Source organism: Naumovozyma castellii, chromosome 1 (assembly GCF_000237345.1).
Source record: "Naumovozyma castellii chromosome 1, complete genome".
Taxonomy (NCBI): domain Eukaryota; kingdom Fungi; phylum Ascomycota; class Saccharomycetes; order Saccharomycetales; family Saccharomycetaceae; genus Naumovozyma; species Naumovozyma castellii.
In genome coordinates, this window is record NC_016491.1 from 2,935,988 (window position 1) to 2,961,905 (window position 25,918).

The 25,918-nt window shown below is 37.9% G+C and overlaps 14 protein-coding genes across 14 annotated transcripts; 10 read left to right on the forward strand and 4 right to left on the reverse strand.

Moving 5' to 3' along the window:
* Positions 1 to 62: 62 nt before the first annotated feature.
* Positions 63 to 992, reverse strand: ECM13 (Ecm13p; the record flags this gene model as incomplete). The annotated part of the gene is made up of 1 exon (XM_003674378.1): positions 63 to 992. The coding sequence occupies one exon, from the start codon at positions 990 to 992 to the stop codon at positions 63 to 65; it is 930 nt and encodes a 309-aa protein (XP_003674426.1).
* A 453-nt stretch (positions 993 to 1,445) lies between these two features.
* On the forward strand, positions 1,446 to 3,029 carry COR1 (ubiquinol--cytochrome-c reductase subunit COR1; the record flags this gene model as incomplete). The annotated part of the gene is made up of 1 exon (XM_003674379.1): positions 1,446 to 3,029. One exon carries the CDS (start codon positions 1,446 to 1,448, stop codon positions 3,027 to 3,029), a length of 1,584 nt encoding a protein of 527 aa, XP_003674427.1.
* Positions 3,030 to 3,143: 114 nt separating this feature from the next.
* PSY4 (Psy4p) lies at positions 3,144 to 4,364 on the reverse strand (the record flags this gene model as incomplete). The annotated part of the gene is made up of 1 exon (XM_003674380.1): positions 3,144 to 4,364. The coding sequence occupies one exon, from the start codon at positions 4,362 to 4,364 to the stop codon at positions 3,144 to 3,146; it is 1,221 nt and encodes a 406-aa protein (XP_003674428.1).
* Positions 4,365 to 4,559: 195 nt separating this feature from the next.
* On the reverse strand, positions 4,560 to 4,943 carry NCAS0A14930 (uncharacterized protein; the record flags this gene model as incomplete). The annotated part of the gene is made up of 1 exon (XM_003674381.1): positions 4,560 to 4,943. One exon carries the CDS (start codon positions 4,941 to 4,943, stop codon positions 4,560 to 4,562), a length of 384 nt encoding a protein of 127 aa, XP_003674429.1.
* Positions 4,944 to 5,349: 406 nt separating this feature from the next.
* EDE1 (Ede1p) lies at positions 5,350 to 9,360 on the forward strand (the record flags this gene model as incomplete). Its single annotated transcript, XM_003674382.1, has 1 exon — positions 5,350 to 9,360. The coding sequence occupies one exon, from the start codon at positions 5,350 to 5,352 to the stop codon at positions 9,358 to 9,360; it is 4,011 nt and encodes a 1,336-aa protein (XP_003674430.1).
* A 410-nt stretch (positions 9,361 to 9,770) lies between these two features.
* NCAS0A14950 (carboxymuconolactone decarboxylase family protein) lies at positions 9,771 to 10,595 on the forward strand (the record flags this gene model as incomplete). The annotated part of the gene is made up of 1 exon (XM_003674383.1): positions 9,771 to 10,595. One exon carries the CDS (start codon positions 9,771 to 9,773, stop codon positions 10,593 to 10,595), a length of 825 nt encoding a protein of 274 aa, XP_003674431.1.
* A 130-nt stretch (positions 10,596 to 10,725) lies between these two features.
* On the reverse strand, positions 10,726 to 11,163 carry MOH1 (Moh1p; the record flags this gene model as incomplete). The annotated part of the gene is made up of 1 exon (XM_003674384.1): positions 10,726 to 11,163. One exon carries the CDS (start codon positions 11,161 to 11,163, stop codon positions 10,726 to 10,728), a length of 438 nt encoding a protein of 145 aa, XP_003674432.1.
* A 710-nt stretch (positions 11,164 to 11,873) lies between these two features.
* On the forward strand, positions 11,874 to 13,262 carry GPA2 (guanine nucleotide-binding protein subunit alpha; the record flags this gene model as incomplete). The annotated part of the gene is made up of 1 exon (XM_003674385.1): positions 11,874 to 13,262. The coding sequence occupies one exon, from the start codon at positions 11,874 to 11,876 to the stop codon at positions 13,260 to 13,262; it is 1,389 nt and encodes a 462-aa protein (XP_003674433.1).
* Positions 13,263 to 13,555: 293 nt separating this feature from the next.
* On the forward strand, positions 13,556 to 15,592 carry SRB4 (Srb4p; the record flags this gene model as incomplete). Its single annotated transcript, XM_003674386.1, has 1 exon — positions 13,556 to 15,592. The coding sequence occupies one exon, from the start codon at positions 13,556 to 13,558 to the stop codon at positions 15,590 to 15,592; it is 2,037 nt and encodes a 678-aa protein (XP_003674434.1).
* A 226-nt stretch (positions 15,593 to 15,818) lies between these two features.
* On the forward strand, positions 15,819 to 16,676 carry PRO3 (pyrroline-5-carboxylate reductase; the record flags this gene model as incomplete). Its single annotated transcript, XM_003674387.1, has 1 exon — positions 15,819 to 16,676. One exon carries the CDS (start codon positions 15,819 to 15,821, stop codon positions 16,674 to 16,676), a length of 858 nt encoding a protein of 285 aa, XP_003674435.1.
* A 676-nt stretch (positions 16,677 to 17,352) lies between these two features.
* On the forward strand, positions 17,353 to 18,030 carry NCAS0A15000 (40S ribosomal protein uS7; the record flags this gene model as incomplete). The annotated part of the gene is made up of 1 exon (XM_003674388.1): positions 17,353 to 18,030. One exon carries the CDS (start codon positions 17,353 to 17,355, stop codon positions 18,028 to 18,030), a length of 678 nt encoding a protein of 225 aa, XP_003674436.1.
* A 432-nt stretch (positions 18,031 to 18,462) lies between these two features.
* On the forward strand, positions 18,463 to 21,171 carry YAT2 (carnitine O-acetyltransferase YAT2; the record flags this gene model as incomplete). Its single annotated transcript, XM_003674389.1, has 1 exon — positions 18,463 to 21,171. One exon carries the CDS (start codon positions 18,463 to 18,465, stop codon positions 21,169 to 21,171), a length of 2,709 nt encoding a protein of 902 aa, XP_003674437.1.
* Positions 21,172 to 21,432: 261 nt separating this feature from the next.
* Positions 21,433 to 23,862, forward strand: NCAS0A15020 (uncharacterized protein; the record flags this gene model as incomplete). Its single annotated transcript, XM_003674390.1, has 1 exon — positions 21,433 to 23,862. The coding sequence occupies one exon, from the start codon at positions 21,433 to 21,435 to the stop codon at positions 23,860 to 23,862; it is 2,430 nt and encodes an 809-aa protein (XP_003674438.1).
* A 243-nt stretch (positions 23,863 to 24,105) lies between these two features.
* Positions 24,106 to 25,674, forward strand: GCD11 (translation initiation factor eIF2 subunit gamma; the record flags this gene model as incomplete). The annotated part of the gene is made up of 1 exon (XM_003674391.1): positions 24,106 to 25,674. The coding sequence occupies one exon, from the start codon at positions 24,106 to 24,108 to the stop codon at positions 25,672 to 25,674; it is 1,569 nt and encodes a 522-aa protein (XP_003674439.1).
* Between the last annotated feature and the right edge of the window lie 244 nt (positions 25,675 to 25,918).

Below are 25,918 nucleotides of genomic sequence, written 5' to 3' on the forward strand. Positions count from 1 at the left end.
TAATTGTCGTTTAACGAATGAATGAGTGAATGCGAAAAAATAGTACAGTTTGTTATGCCAAATCATTGAACAGATATTGGTGCTTCATTTAAAATATTATTATTAGTGGGTGTCGTTGTTGAAGTTGTTGTATTATTCTTATTGTCATTATTATAGGTGGCATATCTCTTTATTCGTAAGTCGTTAAAATGTTGTACATGATTGTCTCTTTGATTATGGGTATAGTAGATTGTTTGTTGTTTTGCATTAGCGTCGTCGTTGTCATCGTCTTCAAATGAATGGAATTTTGATAAGTTTAAATTCGGGTCGTCATCGTCATCGTCATCGTCATCATTGCGTAGAATATCTGTTGTGGTCACCTTTCTTGGTGTTGTTTGCTGATGATTTGGTGGTTGTGATGTTCTTTGCTTTCTTAGTATAATTTTTTGTTTATTTTCCTCGTCGGAGTTATAACCTGTTATATCCGAATCGTTTTCGTTTGATTGAGTCACTGTCAAGGCAGTAATTTCGAAATCGTAATCGACATCATAATCGTAATCGTAATCGTTATCTGAATCGGAGACACTGTCGTAGTCACTTTCTTGTAGGTCTGAGTCCAGCTCAGAATCCGAGCCCGAGTCCGAGTCTGAATCTGAATCCGAATCTGAGTCAGATTCGGAGTCGAATTGGAAACACCCGTTGGCATTGGCGTCTTGAACATCTTCACGATGTATTATCTCATTATTATCTCTTTCTTCCGTCTCGAGAGCGAAGTGGTCGACCTCTTGTTGTACTACCTGTTGCTTGTTCTCGACGTCGTTCTTGGTCATGTTAAATTTCAAATTTTTGATATTGTCATTAATTCTATCCAGCAAATTAGCATGACCGACCAGTTTCCTCCAATTACAATCACCGTTGATGGAATATTCCTGTACACAAGAAGTCAATTTAGTTCTTGCCTTCTCAGCGATTTTGAACTGTTGTGAGATTTCCGGGAATGTGATACCGTTCATGTTTGTGTGTGTGTGTGTGTGTGTGTGTGGAGGGGTAGCAAGGCAGCATGGATGAGATCCCACTAGTGTGCGAACCACCGATTGTATTTATATGAGAAGAGCAGAGGACGAGAGCGTCGAGAAGTCCACGGCCCCGCGGGAATAAACCTTGTTTGGTTTATCATTACATTACATAGTCTGGCATAAACAATACGTTGTATTTGTCAGGGCAGATCTCACTGGCAAGCAGAAGCTGGAGCAGAAGCTGACTCAGGGTCTGTGAGGCCAGTTGCGCGCCGTGGCTCGCGAGCAGCCCAGTCCAAGCCGTGGGAACCGCAACTCCGCGGTCTCGGCGCCCGCTGCCCATCGCGTTAGCCGCAGGCCGACTCTCGGCGTTCGCTTCGGGGCCTTATATCCACCAATCACAGCAGGGCGCTTTGCGCCGACGGAGCTCGGGCTTGCTCCGTCGGACATATGGTTTCTGGAACAGACCCCCCCCCCCTTGGCTCACCAACCGATAATAACGGACCAACCCGTCGTGAGCAATCCAGTGCCATCCATGTCTGCTTCGCTTGGCCTTGGCCCCATTTAACCAACACACTACACTACACTACACTCTTCAAGCACCTCTCCCGTCCTCGAGCACAACTCAAAACAAAACTCAACCATACAGAACCAATGTTAAGAACAAGACTAGCAGCTAGGTGTGCGCCCAACATCATCGCCAAGAGATCAATGGCAATGGCGGCCGCCGTCGCTCCAGTCCACACTCAGATCACCAAGTTGACCAACGGCATCACCGTCGCTACAGAACACGACCCATCCGCCACTGCGTCCTCCATCGGGTTAGTCTTTGGATCAGGCTCCACGGCGGAAAACCCTTATAATAACGGGGTATCCAATCTTTCCACCCATTTATTCTCCAAGAATAATAACTTGACCAAATTGGCTAATGAAAACGATTTCCAATTGAACTCTCACGTCGCTAGAGATTACCAATCATACATGGTCTCCTCCCTACCAGGTCAACAGGGCAAAGTTTTCCAATTCTTACAGAAAAACTTGATCGAGGCTAAATTGGATGAACCCACTTTCAACTACGAGAAACAATTATGCGAGCAACAGACAGCCATTTTTGAAAATACTCAACATGCCACCCGTGTCATGGAACATCTTCACTCCACTGCATTCCAAAATACTCCATTATCATTACCAACAAGAGGCACCGTAGAAACTTTACAAACTTTAACCACTTCTGATTTACAATATTTCACCCAGAATAATTTTAAAGCTTCCAATGCTGTTGTAGTAGGTACGGGGAACATCCCACATGAGGAATTATTACAAGCCGTCGAGGATAATTTACAATTGGCCCCCGGTGAAAAGCAAGTCTCCAAGACAAAATCAACTTTCTTGGGCTCGGAAGTAAGATTGAGAGATGATACGTTACCAAAGGCATGGATCTCCATCGCTGTGGAAGGTGAACCCATGAATTCACCAAATTATTACACTGCTCAAGTCGCCGCACAAATCTTTGGCCAATATAACGCATTTGAACCAAGATCAAGATTACAAGGTATCAAATTATTGGATAATTTACAAGAATATGGATTATGTGACTCGTTTGACCATTTTAATCTTTCCTATAAGGACTCAGGGTTATGGGGGTTCTCCACAGTGACAAGAAACGTCGGTTCCATCGATGATTTGATTCATTTCACTTTGAAACAATGGAATAGATTGACCATCTCCATCACAAATACGGAATTGGCTAGGGGCAAATCTTTATTGAAATTGAAATTGGCTAATGAAAATAGTAACAATGTGTCCAATTTACAAAGAGCTAATTTGTTAGGGGAAAGTATCGTTAACACGGGTACGAAACATAATTTACAAGAAATCTTTAACAAGATTGATTCAATTACAGTGAAGGACATTAAGGCATGGGCCGGAGAAAGAGTCTGGGATCAAGATATTGCCATAGCAGGAACTGGTCAAATTGAAGGCTTATTGGATTACATGAGAATAAGAAATGATATGTCCATGATGAGATGGTGAATCAAAAATACTGTCTATAAAAAATATCCCACTTCATTATTTTATTTATTTATTTTATTTATTCCTTTTTTTCTACCTGAATAAACTATTTTATATTCTCAAAAATATACTTACCTACCTAGTCTTGTTACTCAACGGACTATCGTTATTATTTTGCAAAATTTCATCAGTAGTGGCTCGTATCTTTTCCTGTTCTTCTTTTTGTTGTGGGTGTTGTTGTTGTTGTTGTTCTTCGCCAGTTTTGCTAGTTTCAAAAGGGTTTGGTGAAACGAGAACAGAAATACCATTCTCATTCCCACTCTCCTTGCTCACATCGGAAACAGATGTACTCAAATTTGCCTCTCCAAACATCGATGGAGAATTTAAAACTTCTGTCACTTGAGAATCCTGCTTATATTTCTTGGGCGTTAACAGATCATGCTCGTTGGGTGACTCATCATACTGATAATTATCCAATTCAGTGGGCTTCCTCTTCAAAGGTGTCTTGTCTAAACCATCCTCCTCCTTCGCCACCTCCTCCTCTTCATCATCAATCGGATCTGTACCATCACCATTTGGTCGATCCTCCACATAATCATCATCATCTTCATCATCATCGTCGTCGTCGTCGTCATCCATATCACCATCATCCTCATAATACTCCTCGATAATAAAATCCTTATCATTTCGTATACTTATACCATCTTGATTATTCTCCATGACTCCAACACCATCTTCATCCTCGTCATCATCATCATCATCATCATCATCATCATACCCCATATTCGCATTCATTATAGTATCAATCTCCTTAATAAAAGTGGGAAGACCCATCTCCGTCTTCTTATCTATCCACGGTATCCTACTCAACGAAACATCATCGTCATCATTATCGTTATTCGCACCACCAACATCCATCATTTCCACATCCGAATGAGACTCACCCTTCTCCTTATCTAAAACCCAATACGAGTCCACACAACAACACTTCTCCAATGCATTAATAAATTTCCCCAATTCATTAACTTTAAAATACTTGAACGGATCAAAACACAACTCACAAATCCTCTGCATCGTAAATGGATAATTACCAGTCTCCAAAAACTTATCCCTCAAAACATCCCCCAACCTTTTCAAACTATTCAACTCCACTTCACTCCGTTGAATAAATATATCATTCGGTATCGTATCACTCAGATGCTCAATCAACTCAGGTAACAATTGCGACGGAACATTAGCATTCAAGATCGAAACATCGTGTTCTCGCGTTATACTCTCCAGCGTCATATAAAGCGACTCAGACTTGATACCCATCATGTTGTGTGGAATTTCATCGATAGTGTCGTCCATGGTCATTGCTCCTATGTGTTCTGCCTTATTGCTTGAAGATATGATACTGGTTGATGTTGATGCTAATATATGTATATAAACATTTTTTTTTTCCACTTCATCTAATTAACGTGCCGCCCATTGCCAAGGAAAATGGATATTTAATGTAATCATTAATCGTATTATTTATCAATTAAATATAATAACCCTATTAGCGCCTGTTCAATCTCGCACATACGCAACCAAGATACCAATAATGCTCCCCACCATATTACACAGTATATCAAGGGGATCAAACATCCTCCTACCCCTAGTAATAATCGTTTGCGCTAGTTCACTGCCAATGCTTGCAAACATCGTACAAATCACCACTGCGAGGAAATATTTATCAATCTTGATGTCCACATGGACCCATCGCAATGTACCATCCCGTAATCGTAACCCATCTTCACGATCTAAATCAATGGAAGTCTCCATTTGGAAAAATTTATCGCTTGTGTATCGTTGCAAACCGTCTAACAAAATCTTAATCCACCAGGGAACCTTGAATGACAGAGGCAAAGTCCTCGAGGCAAAACAATTCGCAAATAACCACGATTCAAACATGAATGCAATGCAATGAGCCCACTTGTCATGATCAGAAGTGATGCCTTTCAAATTACCTGATGTAGACAGGCCTAAGGAACAAACATAACCCGGAGGTAACGAACAACGCCGTAACGTAATTCTTCTTCAGTAACATGTTGTGCTGTACTCTACTCTACCCTAATCCACCACTTTCTTTAAATACGTGACTTGTTCTTTGTTGTGTATATGCCCCATCTCAATCAATCAATCGATAAATCAGAAGATCGCGTCCGACGCCAGCGCTAAGGGGGTGGAAATTCTCCTATCTGCCAATTTCAATAACAACTTCTTCACTGATCCGTACATGGATTACTAGTCAGATCTGCTAACTACAATTCCAACAGATCAAGAAATTTTAAGATCATTGACAGATATCTAACCAACGATGAGTGCAATTCACTTCCAGACTCCATTGTCTCAGGAAGAACAATCTGTCATCAATCAGAAATTTAAACAGCTAGATACCGAGGATCTGGGTATATTAACCGGGGAAGCCTTAAGACCCGTCTTTGCCGCATCAGGTCTATCTGGTCAATTATTATCTCAAGTTTGGGCTCTAGTGGATGTGGGTAACAAGGGATTCTTAAACAAGGATGAATTTTCCGCAGCATTGAGAGTCATTGGCCATTTACAACATAATCCAACTTTGGTCATTAACTCTCAATTGTATGAAAATCCAGCCCAAATAACACTTAATAACAATTCAACGGGCAACAATTTGCAACAAAATTCCTCTGCAATTCCATCACCATCTCAGAATGATATCGCCAAATTCTCACATTTATTCGATAGAACAGCAGCTGGGAATCAACGTTTACCTGGAGATAAAGCTAAAGAGATATTCTTGAAGGCAAATCTACCAAACCAAACATTGGGGGAAATCTGGGCTCTTTGTGATAAGAATGCATCTGGTGCCCTAGATAAACCAGAATTTGTCATGGCAATGTACATGATTCAACTTTCAATGGCTAATCATCCATCTTTAAACCCATTCCCAACATCATTATCACCACAATTGTGGAATTCCATTAATAATGGAATTAACTCACAACCTCCTGCTGCTCCTATAAGTAACAATTCCACGGGACTTTCATCCATTAATGGGCCTGGGCCAGCTACTGGTTTACAAAGACAATCTTCCACTTTGACCCGTTTATCGTCAGGTGCATTTAGTAATGCAGCATCAGATTGGACTATTAACCAGGAAAAGAAACAACAATTCGATGCCATTTTTGATTCATTAGATAAGAATCACGAAGGTGCATTGACTGCTGATATATTAGTCCCCTTCTTCGTTTCATCTAAGTTAAGTCAAGATACATTAGCTACTGTTTGGGATTTGGCTGATATCCATAATAATGCTAAATTCACAAAGTTAGAATTCGCAATTGCCATGTTTTTAATTCAAAAAAAGAATTCAGGTATTGATTTACCTGATGTAGTTCCTGACCAACTCTTACAATCTCCAGCCCTTAATTATCAAAATGGTGCAATGCAGCAGGCTCCACAACAACAACAACAGAGCTCAATGCCAATTCCATCAAGATCAACTAAACCATCTTTCCAAGAAGCAGTTCAACCACAACAGTTACCTCAACCACAAGTTCCACAAAACTCAAACAATGGGTCTCTAAATGATTTGTTGGCTTTGAACTCATCTTTCAACTCTCCACCACCCGTGGCTCGTAATGATACAAACAATAGTTTCAATCGTGATTTCTCATCTCCATCTAATGCCTCTCCATCACAGGCCGCTGCAGCCCACTCTGCCATGAACTTTAAGAAGTTTAATCCAACTTCTCACTTTGGTCAAAGTATTATTAAGGAAGATGAAGAACTACAAACTCCACAACAACAACAATTCCAACAAAAGAACATGGTTCCCGCACAAACTCAACCAGCCTTAAATGCCTCAGGCAATGCTCCTCCACCTCCACCTGTTCATAGAGCTGCTTCTGTATCCCTACCTCAAGTTCCAAATTTTGCATCTCTTGGTATGCCATCAGGAAACATGAATAAAAATATTACTCCCTCAGGTGGTTTTACTAATAATGATTTATTTGCTGATTCTCAAGCGTCTGCACAATTATCTTCAGCAACCACAGAATTGGCAAACTTGTCCAATCAAGTCAATTCTTTATCCAAGCAAGCTACTATTACTAATGACAAAAAGGCTAGAGCAGCACAAGAATTAAAGCGTGTTAATGATATGAAAGCTTCAATTGAAAACAAACTATCTACTCTACGTAAAACTCATGATGATAATATGAAACAAACTGAAGTGTTGGAGAGTCAATTATTGGAAAGTAATAAACAAACTGAAACTTTGAAGCAACAATTAGGTGTCACTGAAGCAAATTACCATGCCATCGAATCTAAGTTGAATGAATTGACCACTGAGTTGACTACTGCTCAAGAATCTAATACTAATTTGAAGGACCAAATTGCAAACTTGAACTCTATGACTGCTACTTTACAAACTCAATTGAATGAAAAACAACAAAATGTGAGACAACAGAGATCTATGGTGGACGTTAATTCAAAGCAATTAGAAGTGGGTCAAATCAATCTAAAGAGTATGCAAACAGAAATTGACGGTCTTGATGAAAAATTGCAAGTGTACCTAACAAAACAAAATGAATTGAACGAATATCAAAAAACTGTGGAAGAACAACATTCTCAATTAGAGTCTAAATATAAAGACTTGGCATTGAGAAATGATGATTTAACTGAACGTGAGAAACAATTGGAAGAACGCAATGCTCAAATCGAAGAGCAAGAGAAGATCTACAATGATCACGTCACTCGTCTACAAGAAATGTTCACTGATCTATCTAAGAGAAAGGAAGTGTTTGAAAAGGCAAATGATGAATTGGAAAAACAACGTGCGGAATATGCAAATAGTGTTCAAGATTTATCGGAAAGACAAATTCAATTGGCAATGGGCCATTTGCCTGATGATGCTAAGGATATCATCAGTAAGAAAAATGATGCTAACGTATCTAAATTTGTTGACTCAACCATCCTTCCTGATGACGAGGAAAAAACTGAAAAGACTCAAAGTGATGTATTCGACGGTGACATTCCAGTTGTTCCCTCTCAAAGTGAAACTGCAGGTGAGTCTCTAAATGAAGTCGCCGGTACATTACCATCTGGCAATAACACCGAAGAAGAGGCTGCACAAACATTAGCCGATAGATTTGAAGGTGACTTAAACGAGTATGGTATCCCAAGATCTCAGTCATTAACGTCATCTGTTGCAAACAATGCCCCTCAATCCGTCGGCGGTGAAGCAGAATTAGCAGAACCTTTAGATGAAAGATTGGGTGAAAAGTCAATCACCAAAGAGGGCCTTCCAGTAGTCAAGAAGAATGTTTCCACGGAAGATGAAGAGGATTCTCACATTCCTGGCGAATGGGATACACCAGAAGTTGCTGAGACACCAACTAGCACTGCTAATAGATCGGGAACAATGGACACTATCCCTGCCATTGCTGATACTACCATTGTTCCTACCCCAATTGAAGAGAAGAATGTTGTAGATGAATTAGATAATGTTTCTGACAATTCAATTGAACAATCTCCTGATATGTCAGCAATGCAAGATCAATCTAAATCTAAAACCATTGATGAAGAGTTCCCACCAATGCAAGAGTTACACATTGATGAAAGTGATTCTTCTGATGATGAATTCGAAGACACGAGAGAAGTACTGTCTCCTGCTCTTCCCCAAAAAGAGATTCAACCACGAATTCAAGCTCCCCCATCTATTCAAGAAAGGGCTGCAACACCTAAGCAACCAGATTACTTAAACACAGCGCAAGGTAGTGTTCCACCGACTTCTCCAGCTGTTGCTGCTGATGAATTTGATGATGAATTTGCTGGATTAGAACAAGCTGCAGTGGAAGAGGAAGGTAATGATGATGATCTTGAAACTGATGGTAATCAGCACTCTCCAAGCTCTATGGAAGGCTTCGAAACAATTGGACATAATGACCTAGACAATGAACTACAGCAAAATGCTTTTACAGGGACTATCACGACAGATAACAATGCAGATCAACGAAAAGCACCATCTCAACTACAATCAACCGAATCTACTTTAAGTAACGATGAATGGAATGAGATATTTGCTGGGTTTGGAAATGGTAAACAACAAGGTAGTAATACTGTTCCACCAGCAACATCTGAACCCCAGCAATCTAACACACAATCAAGTTTTGCACCACCTCCAATCAGATCACCTGTTAACAGAGGTATTGCTACTACTCCTAAATCCTTAGCCATCGAAGAATTGAGCGGAATGGGGTTCACTGAAGAAGAAGCTACAAAGGCATTAGAGAAATTTAATTGGGACCTAGATGCTGCGACGAATTATCTATTGGACAACGCTTAATGAATTTTATGACTCTTTGATGCCCACCTGTGTTGGAAAGACAATCGATTGTTTTATATAGATATTTTTTATCAAAACAAGAACCTGTATAATTATATATGTAGATGTTCCTTAGAAAAGGACACGAGTTAATATTTGAAATGAATAAACCTTATTTTCCAATGTTTTCACATGCATTGCTTGATCGATGATTAATTGTATGGACTGTGTCTTTTTTTCGTGCTTTTCATTACAAATTTGAATTAGATGCGTAGTGGGGGACAAAATACTCAATAGATTCACATGGAGAAATCTGTCAAAAACATAGTATAAGAATAGCAAGACATAACAGGTACTTTTCTTGGAGTGATGGATTGAACCTAGTTCTTCATTATTATCTGCAACAAAACAACAATCACGACACCGCAATAATGCAAGGAATCATTAGTAAAGAACGATTGCTTCATCTAATTGAATACGGCTCCTCATTAAATGACACATGGGCTCTTGCAACGATAGCCACTTTATGCTCGTGTAATGAACCATATGAGATCCGCAAGATCTATCTTTATATGATACTGAAGGAGCAAAATGCTGACGTTAAAGTTACAATTAATAAAGTTTGGCAGGTGTTAGAAAACGACGCTTCACAAGAAGGAATCAAATTAGTTATCGATGAGTTATTTCCAGTAGTAACTGCCAGAGTTACTGAAATAACGAATAAGTTTAGAGATGCCTTATTAAAGAGTGGTGCCCTGTGTGGCTTACCAAAAGCGATTAATGCGTTGACACATTTGAAAGAAGTAACGCCTAGTGTTCTAATTGATAGTAGTACCATCGAACCTATTGCTGCTAGCCCGAAATTATTCTCTCAAAATGTTCAAAGACCTAGAAAGGGAAGTGATATAGAATCGTTCAATAATGGTATCAAGCATTGGAATAAAGTTTATGATAAAGTTTCCACGAGAGTTGCCAATAATTTAAATAGTGCATATCCTGATCTTTGGTATTTTACACTTGAACATATCTATGGGCCTTTATTATCATATGACGAAATACTATCAGCGACTGAGACGAGCTTGATTGTCATTGCGTCTTTAGTACCTCAAAGTGTCAACCCACAATTACGCGGCCACCTAAAAGGTGCTCTAAATGTAGGTTGTGATAAGGCGTCTGTGGAACAAGTTAGAAATATTTCTATTTTATGTTCGGAATGGTGTGGAATAAAATGGAGGGAAGAAGTTTGTAAGCTATGATAAATGAAATCTCCAAAAATATAGAATGACATTCACATCAGAAAACAAATAATATATATATATATATCTATACACTAACTAAGTAACAAATAAAAACACTATATAATTCAATATAGTGCAGTCTCATCTTTTAAGCGCATCTGCGAACTGTATTCATCTCCATTATATATTTTCCAACTTTAAATTTCTGACTTGATGCATTTGACTTTAAATATTTCCAACCAATAACTTTTTTGCATAAATGACAATGAATTTCACATATTGTATATTTACCTGTGACCATTACCTTCTCTTGTTGCTTTCCCTCAACGATATTCAGTAGATTTTCCATCAGATATGCATTTCCTAGTTTACCTTTATAATCTCTAGAAATAATCTGAGTGGAGGAGGATAGATGAGTCCTGCATAATCTACATCCATACGTGATATATCCTTTGTGATCCTTATCTGAATTCGGCCTTCTTCTTTCTCTGTAAGTTTCACCTGGGTCGTTAAAGTATACCTCAGGTGTGATTACTTTGTTGGAAGTTATCGATTGTTCAATGTAGCTTGGATAATGTAGACCCATGACTATATTAAACGGTTCCCCGTACAGTTGAATCAACAGTTGAAGTGTTCTCAAAAAGCTGACCACAATAGTCACAACTTTCTATGAACGTATCGTCCTGGTGATTCAAATCTAAAACATAAGAGACAATTTTCCATGGCGATCTCCAGAATGTGTGACATTATATTTCCTATCTGGGTAACACTATGACAGAAATATTGTCAACAGTTAGCCTTTAGAATTAATTACGGCAAGGTAAAAGGTTCAAGTCTCAAAAAATGGTAATATGCAAAGCATTTAACGCCTACCTGCTAAAAGCAACAGCCAAGCAACTTCTATAATAAGCAACTGAACCCATTCTTTTACAAAATATCAGGAAACGTTCAGTGAACTTCCAATAAAACTATGCAAAACTCTGTAAATTGTGTTCCAATGATTAAAGAGGCCACAACACAACCTTGAAAACAATAAAAAATATCCCTGTTGTTGACTGAGTCATCGTGCCCTGTTGACGATCATGTTTACCATATGCCACTGCGTTTTCTGTCATCCCTCTTTATCTCAACGGCGGAACCCTTAAGAAAAAAAAACATTGCAAAGTGAAAAAAAACAAAAAACGTCAATTATCTAGTTGATTCAATCGTACCTATTGAAGATCTTGGCCATTCCCAACAGAAGTTGTCACTCAATTGCCTCAGACTTAAGAACCAACAGACTTTACTTTATAAGGAATGGGTGTTTGCAGCTCTAAACAAGAAAATGACACCAATAATACCAATACTCCACAGCAAAATGCGCAACATCGTCCACGAACAGGGCAGCCTGTAGCCGGATCAACCAATAGTAGAAGAGCTACGCCGCAGAGCAAAGCTAAGGATGAAAATTATACCTCTATCAAGGAAACACGACAAATATCGAAGAAGCATAATAATAGCGTTCAGAAGAAAGCTAAGATCAGGGATATCTCAAATTTAGGAGATCAACAATTGCAAAATATGGACGCTGACCCCAATAATAAGGAGATTAAAGTGCTGTTATTGGGTGCAGGTGAAAGTGGAAAATCAACTATTCTACAACAATTGAAGATTATCCATGGGGGTGGATATTCTAAGGATGAATTATTAGAATTTGTTCCTTTGATCTATAATAATATACTGGAACTCGGAAACGACTTGATCAATGCTAGAGAGAAACTTTTTATTAAGGTTGAACCCAATGATTCAGAATTTTCTAAGAAAGATATCGAAGAGTTCAAGAATTTTGCTTTGGAGACTGATGATGCAGAATCTTCTAACGACAATGAAAATGATACTGATGCAGATAAAGACAGAAAAGATCTCCCCATTAAAAAAGGGAATGCTGCATCGGCAGTATCACCCAAGCAAAAGACAAGAACTATACAAACTTTCCCACCTGAAATCAGGGATATATTGAAGAAATTATGGAATTTACGCTCTTCCCAAAAATTGATCAATAGTCCAGAAAGATCATCATTTTATCTCATGGATTCTGCTAAATACTTTATGGATAATATTGATAGAATAACTGAGAAGGATTATGTTCCAACCTTACAAGACATCTTACGCTCCAGACAAAAGACAACTGGTATCTTTGATACACATATCAACCTCGGCTCTAATTCAAATCTACATCTTTTCGATGTTGGTGGTCAAAGATCTGAACGTAAGAAATGGATCCATTGTTTTGATAACGTTACATTAATTATTTATTGCATTTCACTATCCGAATATGATCAATCCCTATTGGAAGATGACGGACAAAACAGATTTCATGAATCGTTAGTTCTTTTCGAAAATATTTTGAATTCTAGATGGTTTGCAAGAACGTCAGTCGCATTATTTTTGAACAAGATTGATCTCTTTGCTGAGAAAATTAAAAAGGTGCCCTTGGAGAATTATTTTCCCGATTATACAGGCGGCCAAGATATAAATAAAGCCACCAAATACATTCTATGGAGATACATGCAATTGAATCGTGCTAACTTGAATATATATCCACATGTGACACAAGCCACAGATACATCAAATATCAAGTTGGTGTTTGCCGCGATCAAGGAAACTGTATTAGAGAATAGTCTGAAGGACTCTGGTGTTCTCTAACTTCAGGGAAGGGAATAAGTTTATAATTAACAGTCTGGACTGTTTTATAATATAATGGTATTAGTGAATTAGTATATATTTTCCTGGGAGAAAATAAATAGAAAATAATCATTCTTAAATGCATTTTCGATTACGTAATTTTTTGTTTATTTTGATTTTTCAGTAGCTGTCAGAGTACATCTACCGCTATCATAAAGATTCACTTCAAACTTAAGATTGGTTCTTCCGTTTCATCGCAATCAAAGCTAATAAGAGCTGTACCATTTTCTAACTTCTTTTTGAGTAACCTGGTAATGGATGACGAAAAACTGAACAGTGCTAATGGATCACCTAACTCAAATATAAGTGCCACACAGGGACAAGGTATAAATCTGGCATTAGATCCTAACCTGATAAACTTAACGTTATCCCCATCATTAATCACTCCAGGAGCCATTCCTAACTCCGTGAATGATACCGGTTCCCAGCCAGACCAATCACCCTCTGCAATAGGCACTCCCGGACAAAATATCCATAATACGGGAACATCCTTGATTAAGAATCCTCACGAGATTTATGGACAATTACCACTTTCACAGTTAATTCCTTTGATTCTACAAGAACGAGGTCCATCCTTTAAGTTTGCTGATCTATCGGAGGAAAGATTGATGGAGGAGCTTTCTAACAATGGATTAAGTAATGAGGATAAGCATACAAGTCCTCCTTCTGAATTAGAAAAGCCAATCGATGATGATTTAATGGAGATTGATTTTGAAGATAAAAATAATATTAGCAAAGACGAATCTGCACCTGAGAGTAATATACCTGAAAGCAACGCTATTTACCAATCGTCTGAACCACAGTTAACCCAAGAGCAATTTTTAAAAGTTCGAAAGGATATCGTGGATCATATTAATATGGCTATGAACGAGTCTTCATTATCGTTAGAGTTTGTTTCATTATTATTATCATCTGTTAGAGAAAACAACGCGAATTCATCTATGTCTGCATTTTTGAAGAAGAATGCTAGCCCTGGTTCATTAAATAGTGATAAAATCCCATATACGCCTTTATCGAAAGAGGAAACAAATCAATTAGAAGTGTTGAATAAAGGATGGAAATTAAAATCGTTAAATGATTCCAGAATAATGTTAAAAGAAAACTATCTGAAACTAAGTGCCTCTCTACAAAGGGAACATATCTATTGGAAGAAGGTTTCTAACCACATTAATAATTCAGATGTCATCTTTAAGTTACGAGATAAGACTACAGGACAAAGATCCTTAGGTATCAAGTATGGGTACGAAGATTCAGGGTCAACTTATAAGTTAGATAGAGGTATTGCTATTTTGAGAAATAATCCATTAACAGATTTGTTAGAATTAGTACCGTTCCAAAATAGTGATAGTGACGTTGCATTAAGAAACTATGAAAAATTCATACGAGTGAGAATCTTTACCAAGATAGAATCTGAAGATGATTACATTTTGAGTGGTGAGTCATTAATTGATAATGAAGATGGGTTTGAAGGAATACTGGGCAGTGATCACTCCCAGAATGACCCCAAATTTTTTGAAGACATTAGATTTCAAATCAAAATTTTAAAGAAATTTATACTTGAAAAGGAATTAATGTATCAGTTGAAAAAGGAGAGCTCACGTCTGATATCCTACGGTGTCACTATTGAAAATGAAAATAAAGTGATTATAGAATTACCGAATGAGAAATTTGAAATCGAGTTATTATCATTGACTGACAGTTCTCTAATCGACCATGAACGTGATGCCCCTAAAGTTAATGACAAGAGGGCAAATCTAATGCATGTTACGTTAAGAATGCTTCTCGTGGTGATTTTCAAGAAAAATCTGAAGAATAAATTAATGTCCCCCAAAGTTAAGAAAAACTTGAATATCGATAAAGATATCTTACTAATCAGACCCATCTTGGGAAGAATGAGACATTCCAACTATAAGATGCTATTAAAGAAACTTTTAGAGAATCATGTATTAAATATTATTGAAGGTACACAATTAGTTGAAAAGAAGCTAGACCTGACCGAAAACTCGTCGACAGAGGAGAATATCAAGTTCATGGATAAACATGTTGCCAAACTGATACAGGATATTTCTGCCTTTGATTGCATATTGAATCCTTGCAAAACACAATTCGACATATATATACCAAATAAGGGATGTCTCTCTTTGACATTAGAAAGTCCGAATTATTGCAACGCAGTTATAAACATAAAATATCTTTCTGAGAATGGCACAGTTAAGTTTGATACAGAATTCTCAGAATTTAAAGAGATCGAAGAGTTCATACATTTTATAATTACTGAATATGTAAAATGAAAGGAGAACTTGGTCGTATGAGGCTAATTTACAATGGGTGAATTTCATTTAACGCTACATATAATTTTTATAGTCATAGCGTGAAATTTAAATTTCGGAAATTGAGAACAGAACTCGACTTTTTTACGAATGAGTTTCGAAGACTCTCAACTTTAAAGGCGCTTGTAGGAACCCACTACACCTTACGTACTCCACAAACCACGAACAAACCGCAACAAAATCAATTATGGGTTATACTTTAGCAATTTTAGGATGCGGTGTGATGGGCCAAGCTGTTCTATCTGCCATTTACAAGGCCCCAAAGGCAGAAACTGAGGCTGTCGCATCATTATACCCATCTAAGATCATCACATGCAACCATGATAATCCAAGTGCTCAACAAGTCACTGATTTAATTGCCACTTTTGAAAAGTCTCCAAATGGTATTGAAGTGGAATCTACTTTTGATCAAAATGTTAGAGCTGTTCAAGAAGCCACTGTTATTATTCTAGGTACTAAACCCTATCTAGCAGAACCAGTTCTGGATGGTGTCCGTGATGTCATCGATGGAAAGTTGATTATTTCCTTAGCTGCAGGCTGGACCATTGATCAATTACAAAATTACACAAGAAAGGTCTCCAGAGTCATGACAAACACTCCAGCTAAATATGGTTATGGTTGTGCTGTTGTATCTCATTCCTCAGAGGTCTCTGCTGAAGAAAGAAAAGTTGTAGATCAATTAATTGGTCATGTTGGTAAATGCATCGAATTGCCAGAAAAGAACATGGACGCCGCTACTGCTCTTGTGGGTTCTGGTCCAGCGTTCGTTTTATTGATGTTGGAATCTTTAATGGAAAGTGGTATCAAAATGGGTATCCCACTAAAGGAAAGTAGAGAATGTGCGATTAAAGTTCTTGAAGGTACTGCCAAGATGGTTGAAGAAAGTGGCGAACATCCAACTGTACTAAAACACCAAGTTTGCACCCCAGGTGGGACTACAATTGCTGGTTTATGTGTAATGGAAGATAGGGGAGTCAAAAGTGGTATTATCAGAGGTGTGGAGGAAGCCTCCATTGTAGCAGCTAAATTAGGTAAGAAAAAATGATTGAGAGTTGTTCCACCTCAACAATTTCTATCCATAATATTTGCATCTAACCTTAAAAGTATGTTTTTCCTTTGCTGTGCATTTTAAATTTTACAGCTGTTTTTAATTAGATGAAACTTTCTTTCGAATGAAGGCGTTTCTCTATATATCCAATATATGTCCATAATGTCACTACGTAAATTGTTTTATTACTCTTTGTTCATTTGACTGTCCACCCGAACATTTTGTACATCAGTACATGTAGCCTTTGTGAAATATTTTTTTTTCTTACTTTCCTTCTGATCGGTTCGGCCCGTTTAAAAAGAACATGGGATTTTCTGGTAAAGGAGGTTTCTGTGGTTCCGCCTAGAGTCTACCGAGAGTTTGTTTCCAGATAGGACCCTTCCAGACAGACCGTCAGATCTGATAATTTTGGGGAAATTCTTTCCAAAAACTGAGGGAAATGCAGTACCGCGCTTACTGCTGGTAAATACTATGATGGGCAATACTGATTTTATCGAATTCACTGCTCGATTAGTTAGGCTCTATACGTATCTAGTAGCATTCTTAATCTATAATTAATAATTGTTAATTTCAGTTTGTAGGTTTAAATTTTTCTTGTTGGGACTTTTCATTTATACTTATAAATTCTTCGATAGCAAGTAAAGAAAGACTGAAACTAAACTAGAAATCCAAGATGTCTGACGTTGAAACTCCAGTTCAAGTGCAAGAAGAATTCGAAGTTGTTGAAGAATTCACCCCAGTCGTTTTGGCCACTGCCATTCCAGAAGAAGTTCAAAGAGCTCAAACTGAAGTTAAATTATTCAACAAATGGTCCTTTGAAGAAGTTGAAGTTAAAGATGCTTCTTTAGTTGATTACATTCAAATCAGACAACCAATCTTTGTCTCTCACACAGCTGGTCGTTACGCCAACAAGAGATTTAGAAAGGCTCAATGTCCAATCGTTGAAAGATTAACTAATTCCTTGATGATGAACGGTAGAAACAACGGTAAGAAGTTGAAGGCTCTAAGAATCGTCAAGCACACTTTGGATATCATTAACGTCTTAACTGATGCTAACCCAATCCAAGTTGTTGTCGATGCCATTACCAACACCGGTCCAAGAGAAGACACTACTAGAGTCGGTGGTGGTGGTGCTGCCAGAAGACAAGCTGTCGATGTCGCTCCATTGAGAAGAGTCAACCAAGCTATTGCCTTGTTGACCATTGGTGCCAGAGAAGCCGCCTTCAGAAACATTAAGACCATCGCTGAAACTTTAGCTGAAGAATTGATCAACGCTGCTAAGGGTTCTTCCACTTCCTACGCCATCAAGAAGAAGGATGAATTGGAACGTGTTGCCAAGTCCAACCGTTAAGCAAACGTATATTATATTATCCGAATTACATATCTACTATTCTATCTTTTGTCTCTAACTCATTAAAATACAATACAATACAATACAATACATTAATTATCATACATTTAGAATAACAGACGCGATATCCAGGGTTTACTGTCCGACTGTCCGACCCGACAGTGATAAGCCGATACCGGCAAAGCTGTTCCGAAATACCGTGTGCGCTTAAACAATCGTCTGGTCATGCTGTCATTGACACTAATGATGGTGATGATGAACAACACTATCCAGACGGATGGAGTAATGGACGCCACTTGTATATAACAGATGTACTAGGGGAACATAGAAGGATCGACAGACTACTAAATAAATAGCTCATCGAGATTTGTATATTTGCCGAAGGTTTTGCAAGTTTTAGGTACTAAGATCTCGTTTATTAATAAGCAAGCAATGACTACCGCATTAGAAATCGATACCAATATTGATACCGTTCATACTTTTTCTCAGGAGGACAAGTTGCCAAAGCTTCCCCTGCCTGATTTGAAGAATACTCTAAGAGATTTGAAGAAAAGTTTGGAACCTTTATATTACGCTGATGGGTATTATAAGCATCCATTAGATCCTGTCCAAATAAAAGGCCTAACATCTGCACTCTCGACATTCTTAGGCTCAGATGCTGCATTAAAGCTACAAGCAAAGCTAAGAACTTACTACGACAATAATGATTGTTATTTGGACAAGTTACATCTAGATATAAATAATCATTCATCCTCTAGAGAAATTGACGATGATATTCTTCCAAGAAACCCATTTCTGATTCTTGCTGATGATGCTGTACCTGATATTACTCAGTCTGCCCGTTCTGCCGTGTTGGTACATTCTGCCCTAAGATTCATTTCTGCCTTGAAACAAGAATTACTACCACCTGATACCAATAACAAGGATGTTCCTCTATCGATGGTTCCATATTTGAATTTATTTGGGACAACTCGTTGCCCTGTTTTTCAAGAAGGAGAAGTAGAGAATTTTGATCTAGATAAACCTTACACTGCCTCAGATCTAGACAATGAGGACTCATTTTTAAGTGAGGATGAATATGAAGATGAATCTGATGATCAAAATAAAACTAAATCATTTACCCAGAGCAGGCCTACAAGTAGCAACTCTGCTGTTTCAGATGATGAAGATGACATCTTCACTCGTCATGGTATTACCATTGATCGCCACCCCGATTCAAAACATATCCTGGTTATCTCTAAGGGACAGTATTATACCATTGAAGTTCTTGATGATGAAAATAAGATTTTATACACAGAGGGTAGACTAAGTATTCTATTCAATCAAATTTTAACAGATTCAGAGGAGAGTTACTCATTCAAAAGGTCTACCGCCTTAGGAAGCTTAACATCGCATTCCTTCAGAAATTGGAAATACGCACGTAAGAGATTGCAAAAGAGGTACCCTCAAGAATTACGTCTCATTGATTCAGCTCTATTTGTCCTGGTCTTGGATGAATCTACAGAGCAAGCAAATGAAGAAAATACGAAAAGATTGTTTTATGGTACATCGATCATAGATAATAAAGGTCACCAGGTTGGTTCGTGTGTCTCTAGATGGTACGATAAGTTACAACTTGTCGTAACCAAGGATGCTACTGCTGCAGTTATTTGGGATTCGTTTACATGTGATGGATCCGTGGTTCTAAGATTCATCTCTGAAACCTTCACAGAAGCTGTATTAAGATTAGCTAGAGAGGTGAATGCTGGAGATCCACAATTTTCTTTATGGCCAAATGTTATGCCATCAGAATTGGCACCCAAACCAGCTGATTTCCATCCATCTTCAATTGTTAATAAAATAGATTGGTCATTTAGTAACATCCTAAACACTCACGTTCATTTATCAGAAACGAAATTGGCTGATTTAATTTCCAAGCATGATATCGTTCACAGATCAATCTCTGTGGGTCGTAGGTCAGCTCAAAGGCTAGGTGTTAAACCAGACTCTATGATCCAAATTGCATTGCAAATTGCTCACTATTCTTTATATGGTAAAATGGCCTTTGGATTTGAACCAATTTCCACAAGAGGATTTAAAAATTCAAGGTCTTCATTTGTCAATATCCAAAATCAAGATTTGCTAGAGCTTTGTCAATTATTTATCTCCACTTCCACTGATAATCAAACAAAATTAGATAAATTCGTTCAAACTTGTGAAAAACATAGTGAAAAGGTTAGAAAGGCAAAATTAGGGGAAGGTTTTGAAAAACATTTTAATGCATTGAAATATCTGTACAAATTCCATTCGCATTTTGGTATTGATTTCACAGAGGAGGATGAAAAAATTGCATCAGATGTTTTTAATAATACATTAATTGCTCCATTTTCTCAACCTGAGTTGATCGTGGCAAATTGTGGTACCTCCGCTACCACACAATTCGGTATCACACCAGCTATTCCACAAGGATTTGGTATAGGTTACATTATTAAAGATGATCAATGTGATCTTACTGTGACTTCCCAATTTAGACAAGGTGACAGGTTGATCTACATGCTGAACTATGTTCTTAATGAGTTCCGTTCGTACTGGAGAGTTGCTCGTGAAACTTCTCGTAACAAGACAGGAATCAAGATATCACGCTCAGTGGATAGATTATACCAATTGGATAATGCTCTCAATTCAGTCATCGATAATTCCGAAGGAACGCCAGAATCAGCCCATCGTCATCATCATAGCCATCATGATCACAGTCAACAGAAGACAGGTTTTTTTGATTTAGATGCCCATCTTGATAGTAGTAGGAGCGTTTCCTCTACTCCTTCATTAAGTAACATTGCATCAAGACTGGCGGAATTGACAGTAACTCGTGACTCGAGTCGTAATCATTCCAGTTTAGCACTATCAGTTCCTACTGTTAATGAAAAATTGAACACAGGTCATCAAATTCTACAAATTCACCCTAATCATGTTGACGGATCATCTGGAAGTGAAGTATCGACTCCAAATGATTCAAGACCGCATTCAGGATTCTCATCGAGGCGTGATTCGGGAGCTTCGTCTACTAGACCTGAATCTAAGAGGCAAAACGTTATCAATTCTAAATTTGATATTGATTTTGATCGTAGCCGTGTCGGTAGGAAGGTATCTACTTATGAATGAGCATTTCAAACGAATACTATGAATTACATATTTATTTAACAATATAAAACTGTTTATTACGCTTTGTTACAAGGGCGGTAATTTTGTCTTTCAATTTTTCTGTCAACCATCGATGCAGGCCCGGTAACGGCCAAATAATAGTCATCTTAATAATCTGAAATATATACGTACACAGATTTAATACTTTGGAGCATCTTCGAGGGCAGGGAAGTCCTAATTAAAATGATGATTTGTTACCTGTACTAGCAGTAAGGCTATCTTATGACTGTCATGGAGTTAAAGAAAGAAATTCCTATGGGGAGAAGGAAATACGCATGTGTAGAATGTAGGCAACAAAAATCGAAATGCGATGCCAATGATAAAGCACCAAATCCTTGCTCTAAATGTGCTAGAAAGGGTGTCCCCTGTATATTGAAGAAAGATTTTAGAAGAACTTATAAACGGGCACGAAATGAGGCCATAGAGAAGCGATTTAAAGAGCTGGCTGCTGGTCTAAGCTCTTTAAGTTCCGAGGAAATAGTAAGAAGAATTGAACACGAGAGGGAATTATTGTCGAGAGGAAACATTGGTGATGAGCCAAATATAAGAGATACAGATCTCCCGTACCAAAAAACGTCACTAGATGAAAAGCTATCAACTGTTCAGTCCCAAGTAAAGCAGGAAACGCTGCCGCCCAGCCAGGAGCTAACAGAAGAACAACTTCGATGCACATCCAAGACGTTGGTTGATGTAACAGTATCAACCGAAGAGATTAATGAGTTATTTCAAGAATTCAGCATTAATTATCAACAATTTTTACCTATTGTAGATCTTTCTAAAGGTGCTGAGAAAATATATGCATTGTCACCATGTTTATTTTGGGTGATTTTATTGACATCCATGAGGAGAAAGCCTAAATATTCTGAGTTAATGGCAAGATTATCAGTTCTTGTTAAATCTGTGCTAGCAGAAATAACTATTTCTCCAATAATACGATACACACCTACAGATCAGGACGAACCAATATTAAATGTGGCCTCTGTATACTCTGTCCAAGCATTTCTGTTATATACGTTATGGCCTCCACTAACGTCCTCTTTGAGTGCTGATACATCTTGGAATACAATCGGGACGGCAATGTTCCAGGCACTAAGAGTTGGACTAAACTGTGTAGAGTTTTCAGATCAATATGTCACCGCAAACAATGAACTGGTAACAGAACAAAATAGAACTTGGATATGCTGCAACATCGTCTCTCAAATTGCAGCATCATCCTTTGGATTTCCTGCGTATGTATCATTCGATCATACTGTTCTTCATCCCTCCGTCGACCTAACGATACCCAATGCATTAAAACACATGGTACAGATTGTTCACTTTGAGAACCAAATGAATAGTACTCTCAATTCGAACGCCGCCGATCTTTCTGGGGTAGTTTCAGCACAGGAAAAAGTGCCTTTGCTTTTAGTACTTAACCAACAACTACGTCAATTGGAAAGAGTACTACACGAAAACACATTTGATGACATGAGGAAGTTTCAAGTATTGGTTGCTCGGGTACATTTATTGTCATATTATTTTACTGATGATATCTCCAACCATAAACCAAATGATGAAGATATTAGGAGAATGAGTCTTAATGATATTGAGTCGAATTTTCAGACCAAACATGGCCTTGTTCGAGTTTATAATGCGGCGATTGAGTTGCTAGATCATGTCAATTTAATGACTCAAAGAAATTCTGATGTCGTTAAATACTTCCCAGGTATTTTTGTACTGAATATTTGGCAAGCTGCATGCATCATAAGTAAACTGGTTCATTCTTCCCTTTCCTCTGTTTTGGATATCGAGAAAGGTAAGCGCGCTTATGATGATGCTATTTTAGCTACTTTAACTGCATCAGTGGTAAAGCATGATATGTCGTATAGGTTTTCTGGAATTATGAAAAGTATGTGGAATATGTTTGCAAATATATATTCTGATTGGAAAAAGGATAAAGTATCAGAAGAGGAAAGGCTATGCAATGATTTCAACTTGGAAATTACTGTGAAGTCAAGACTTTCAGTGAGTGTCTTTTTTGACTGTTTATTTATCATCAAAGAGAGATGTGGTTTGGATAAATTGAGAAGAGAGTTGCGCCAAAAGGAGGGAGGAGCTGATATTATTTCAAATGAAAAAAACACTGAAGATGTTGAACGTAGATTATCAGATGATACAAACCCAGAAGAGAAAGCTAGAGAGATTATAAACACTATCCCATTAGATCCACATCCAATCAATGCAAGTGAAGGAAGCAATGTTAATACTCCAAGTACCCAAAATACCATGCTATCCTTGAACCGGATATTGAACAAAGGGTCACCGCGTAATAATTTGGAGGCACCAATACTTAATGAGACATCATTATTTTCTGAAAGGATTATACCAAGTTCAATACAACCCTCCCAAAGACAATCTAACGAAAGAAACGACGGACACCCTAATATCCTGTTGGACTCGATCCAACCAAACGCGGAATACAATTCCATGCCAGTACTAAGCAGTAATGCGTTGCATACACAACAACAGATTACCACGGGTGCAGGCCCTCAGAGCGAAGGTCCTGGCTTGAACGGGACGGTAATGGACTACTTGGAAACCTTAGAGTCCGAGAATATTTGGAAGGACGTCGATATGTTAATGAATGAATTTGCATTTAATCCAACTATATAACAAGCATGCCTAATTAGACACTTTATAGACAGAAAGATAGATTGTGAAAGGCTTATTATTCCCTTCAATTTGTGACATTTCGTTACTTTTTTCCGTCACGTGTACGGAAAGCGCTTCCTGAAAAATTTTCGTCGAAATGACTGAAGAGCAGTGAATGAAAAGAAATGCTAGTACATGCAAACTTAACACATACACGCAAGGGGACCCTCTATCTAAATAAACAGATTACCAGTTGTATAAAGAATGACTGACTTACAAGACCAAGAGCCAAGTATAATTATTAATGGGGATTTAAACCCAGAAGAAGAAATCCCCGTTGAAGAAACTGCCTTCGATGAACAAGAACAAGACCAAGATGAAAAACCAAAGAAGAAGGTTGCCTTCACTGGCCTAGATGAAGGAGAATCCGAGGAAGAACAAAGAAAACGTGAATTCGAAGAAGGTGGTGGATTACCAGAACAACCTGAGAATCCAGATTTCTCTAAACTGAACCCTCTTTCTGCGGAAATTATCAATAGACAAGCCACCATTAATATTGGTACCATTGGTCATGTTGCTCACGGTAAATCTACTGTAGTGAGAGCCATTTCTGGTGTTCAAACGGTTCGTTTTAAGGATGAATTGGAGCGTAATATTACCATTAAGTTAGGTTATGCCAACGCAAAGATTTATAAGTGTCAAAACCCAGACTGTCCTGCCCCAGATTGTTATAGATCATTCAAGTCAGACAAAGAAATTTCACCAAAATGTCAAAGACCAGGCTGTGAGGGTCGTTATAAACTAGTGCGTCACGTTTCCTTTGTTGATTGTCCAGGTCACGATATTTTAATGAGTACTATGTTGTCAGGTGCTGCTGTTATGGATGCAGCATTGTTATTAATTGCTGGTAACGAATCTTGTCCACAACCCCAAACTTCAGAACATTTGGCAGCCATTGAAATTATGAAATTAAACCATGTGATTATCTTACAAAATAAAGTGGATTTAATGCGTGAAGAAAGTGCATTGGAACATGAAAAATCTATTCTAAAGTTTATCAGAGGTACCATTGCTGACGGAGCACCAATCGTACCAATTTCAGCTCAATTGAAATATAATATTGATGCAGTTAACGAATTCATTGTCAAGACCATCCCAGTTCCACCAAGAGATTTCATGATCTCTCCACGTTTGATCGTTATTCGTTCATTTGATGTTAATAAACCAGGTGCCGAAATTGATGATTTGAAGGGTGGTGTTGCTGGTGGGTCCATCTTGAACGGTGTCTTCAAATTAGGTGATGAAATTGAAATTAGACCTGGTATTGTTACCAAAGATGATAAGGGTAAGATTTTATGTAAACCAATTTTCTCTAACATTGTCTCATTATTTGCCGAACAAAATGATTTGAAGTTTGCAGTTCCAGGTGGTCTGATTGGTGTAGGTACTAAAGTCGATCCAACCCTTTGTAGAGCTGATCGTCTTGTTGGTCAAGTTGTTGGTGCAAAAGGCCATTTGCCAAATATTTACACAGATATTGAAATTAATTATTTCCTATTACGTCGTCTATTAGGTGTTAAGACTGATGGCCAAAAACAAGCAAAGGTTAGAAAGTTAGAAACGAATGAAGTCTTAATGGTCAATATTGGTTCTACTGCTACTGGTGCTCGTGTCGTTGCCGTTAAAGCTGATATGGCAAGATTACAACTAACATCCCCAGCTTGTACTGAGGTTAATGAAAAAATTGCTCTTTCTAGACGTATTGAGAAGCATTGGCGTCTGATTGGTTGGGCTACTATTAAAAAGGGTACTACATTAGAACCAGTAGCCTAAATATAGAAAGTTAAATTCATCACAAACCATAATGCTGCGAACATCTCTTAATAACATGATGGGAATATCACTCTTCAGAACAAACTCATTATTATATAATATATATTTCACCTTGTAAAATAAATAACGCAAATATGGAATAAAAAAGCAAAAACAGTGGAAATATAGGATGCCAAATGAATACCAAAAGTTGCCTTTATAATCTTCAACCTCGATGAATGAATATGCGACGGCCTCTAGAATA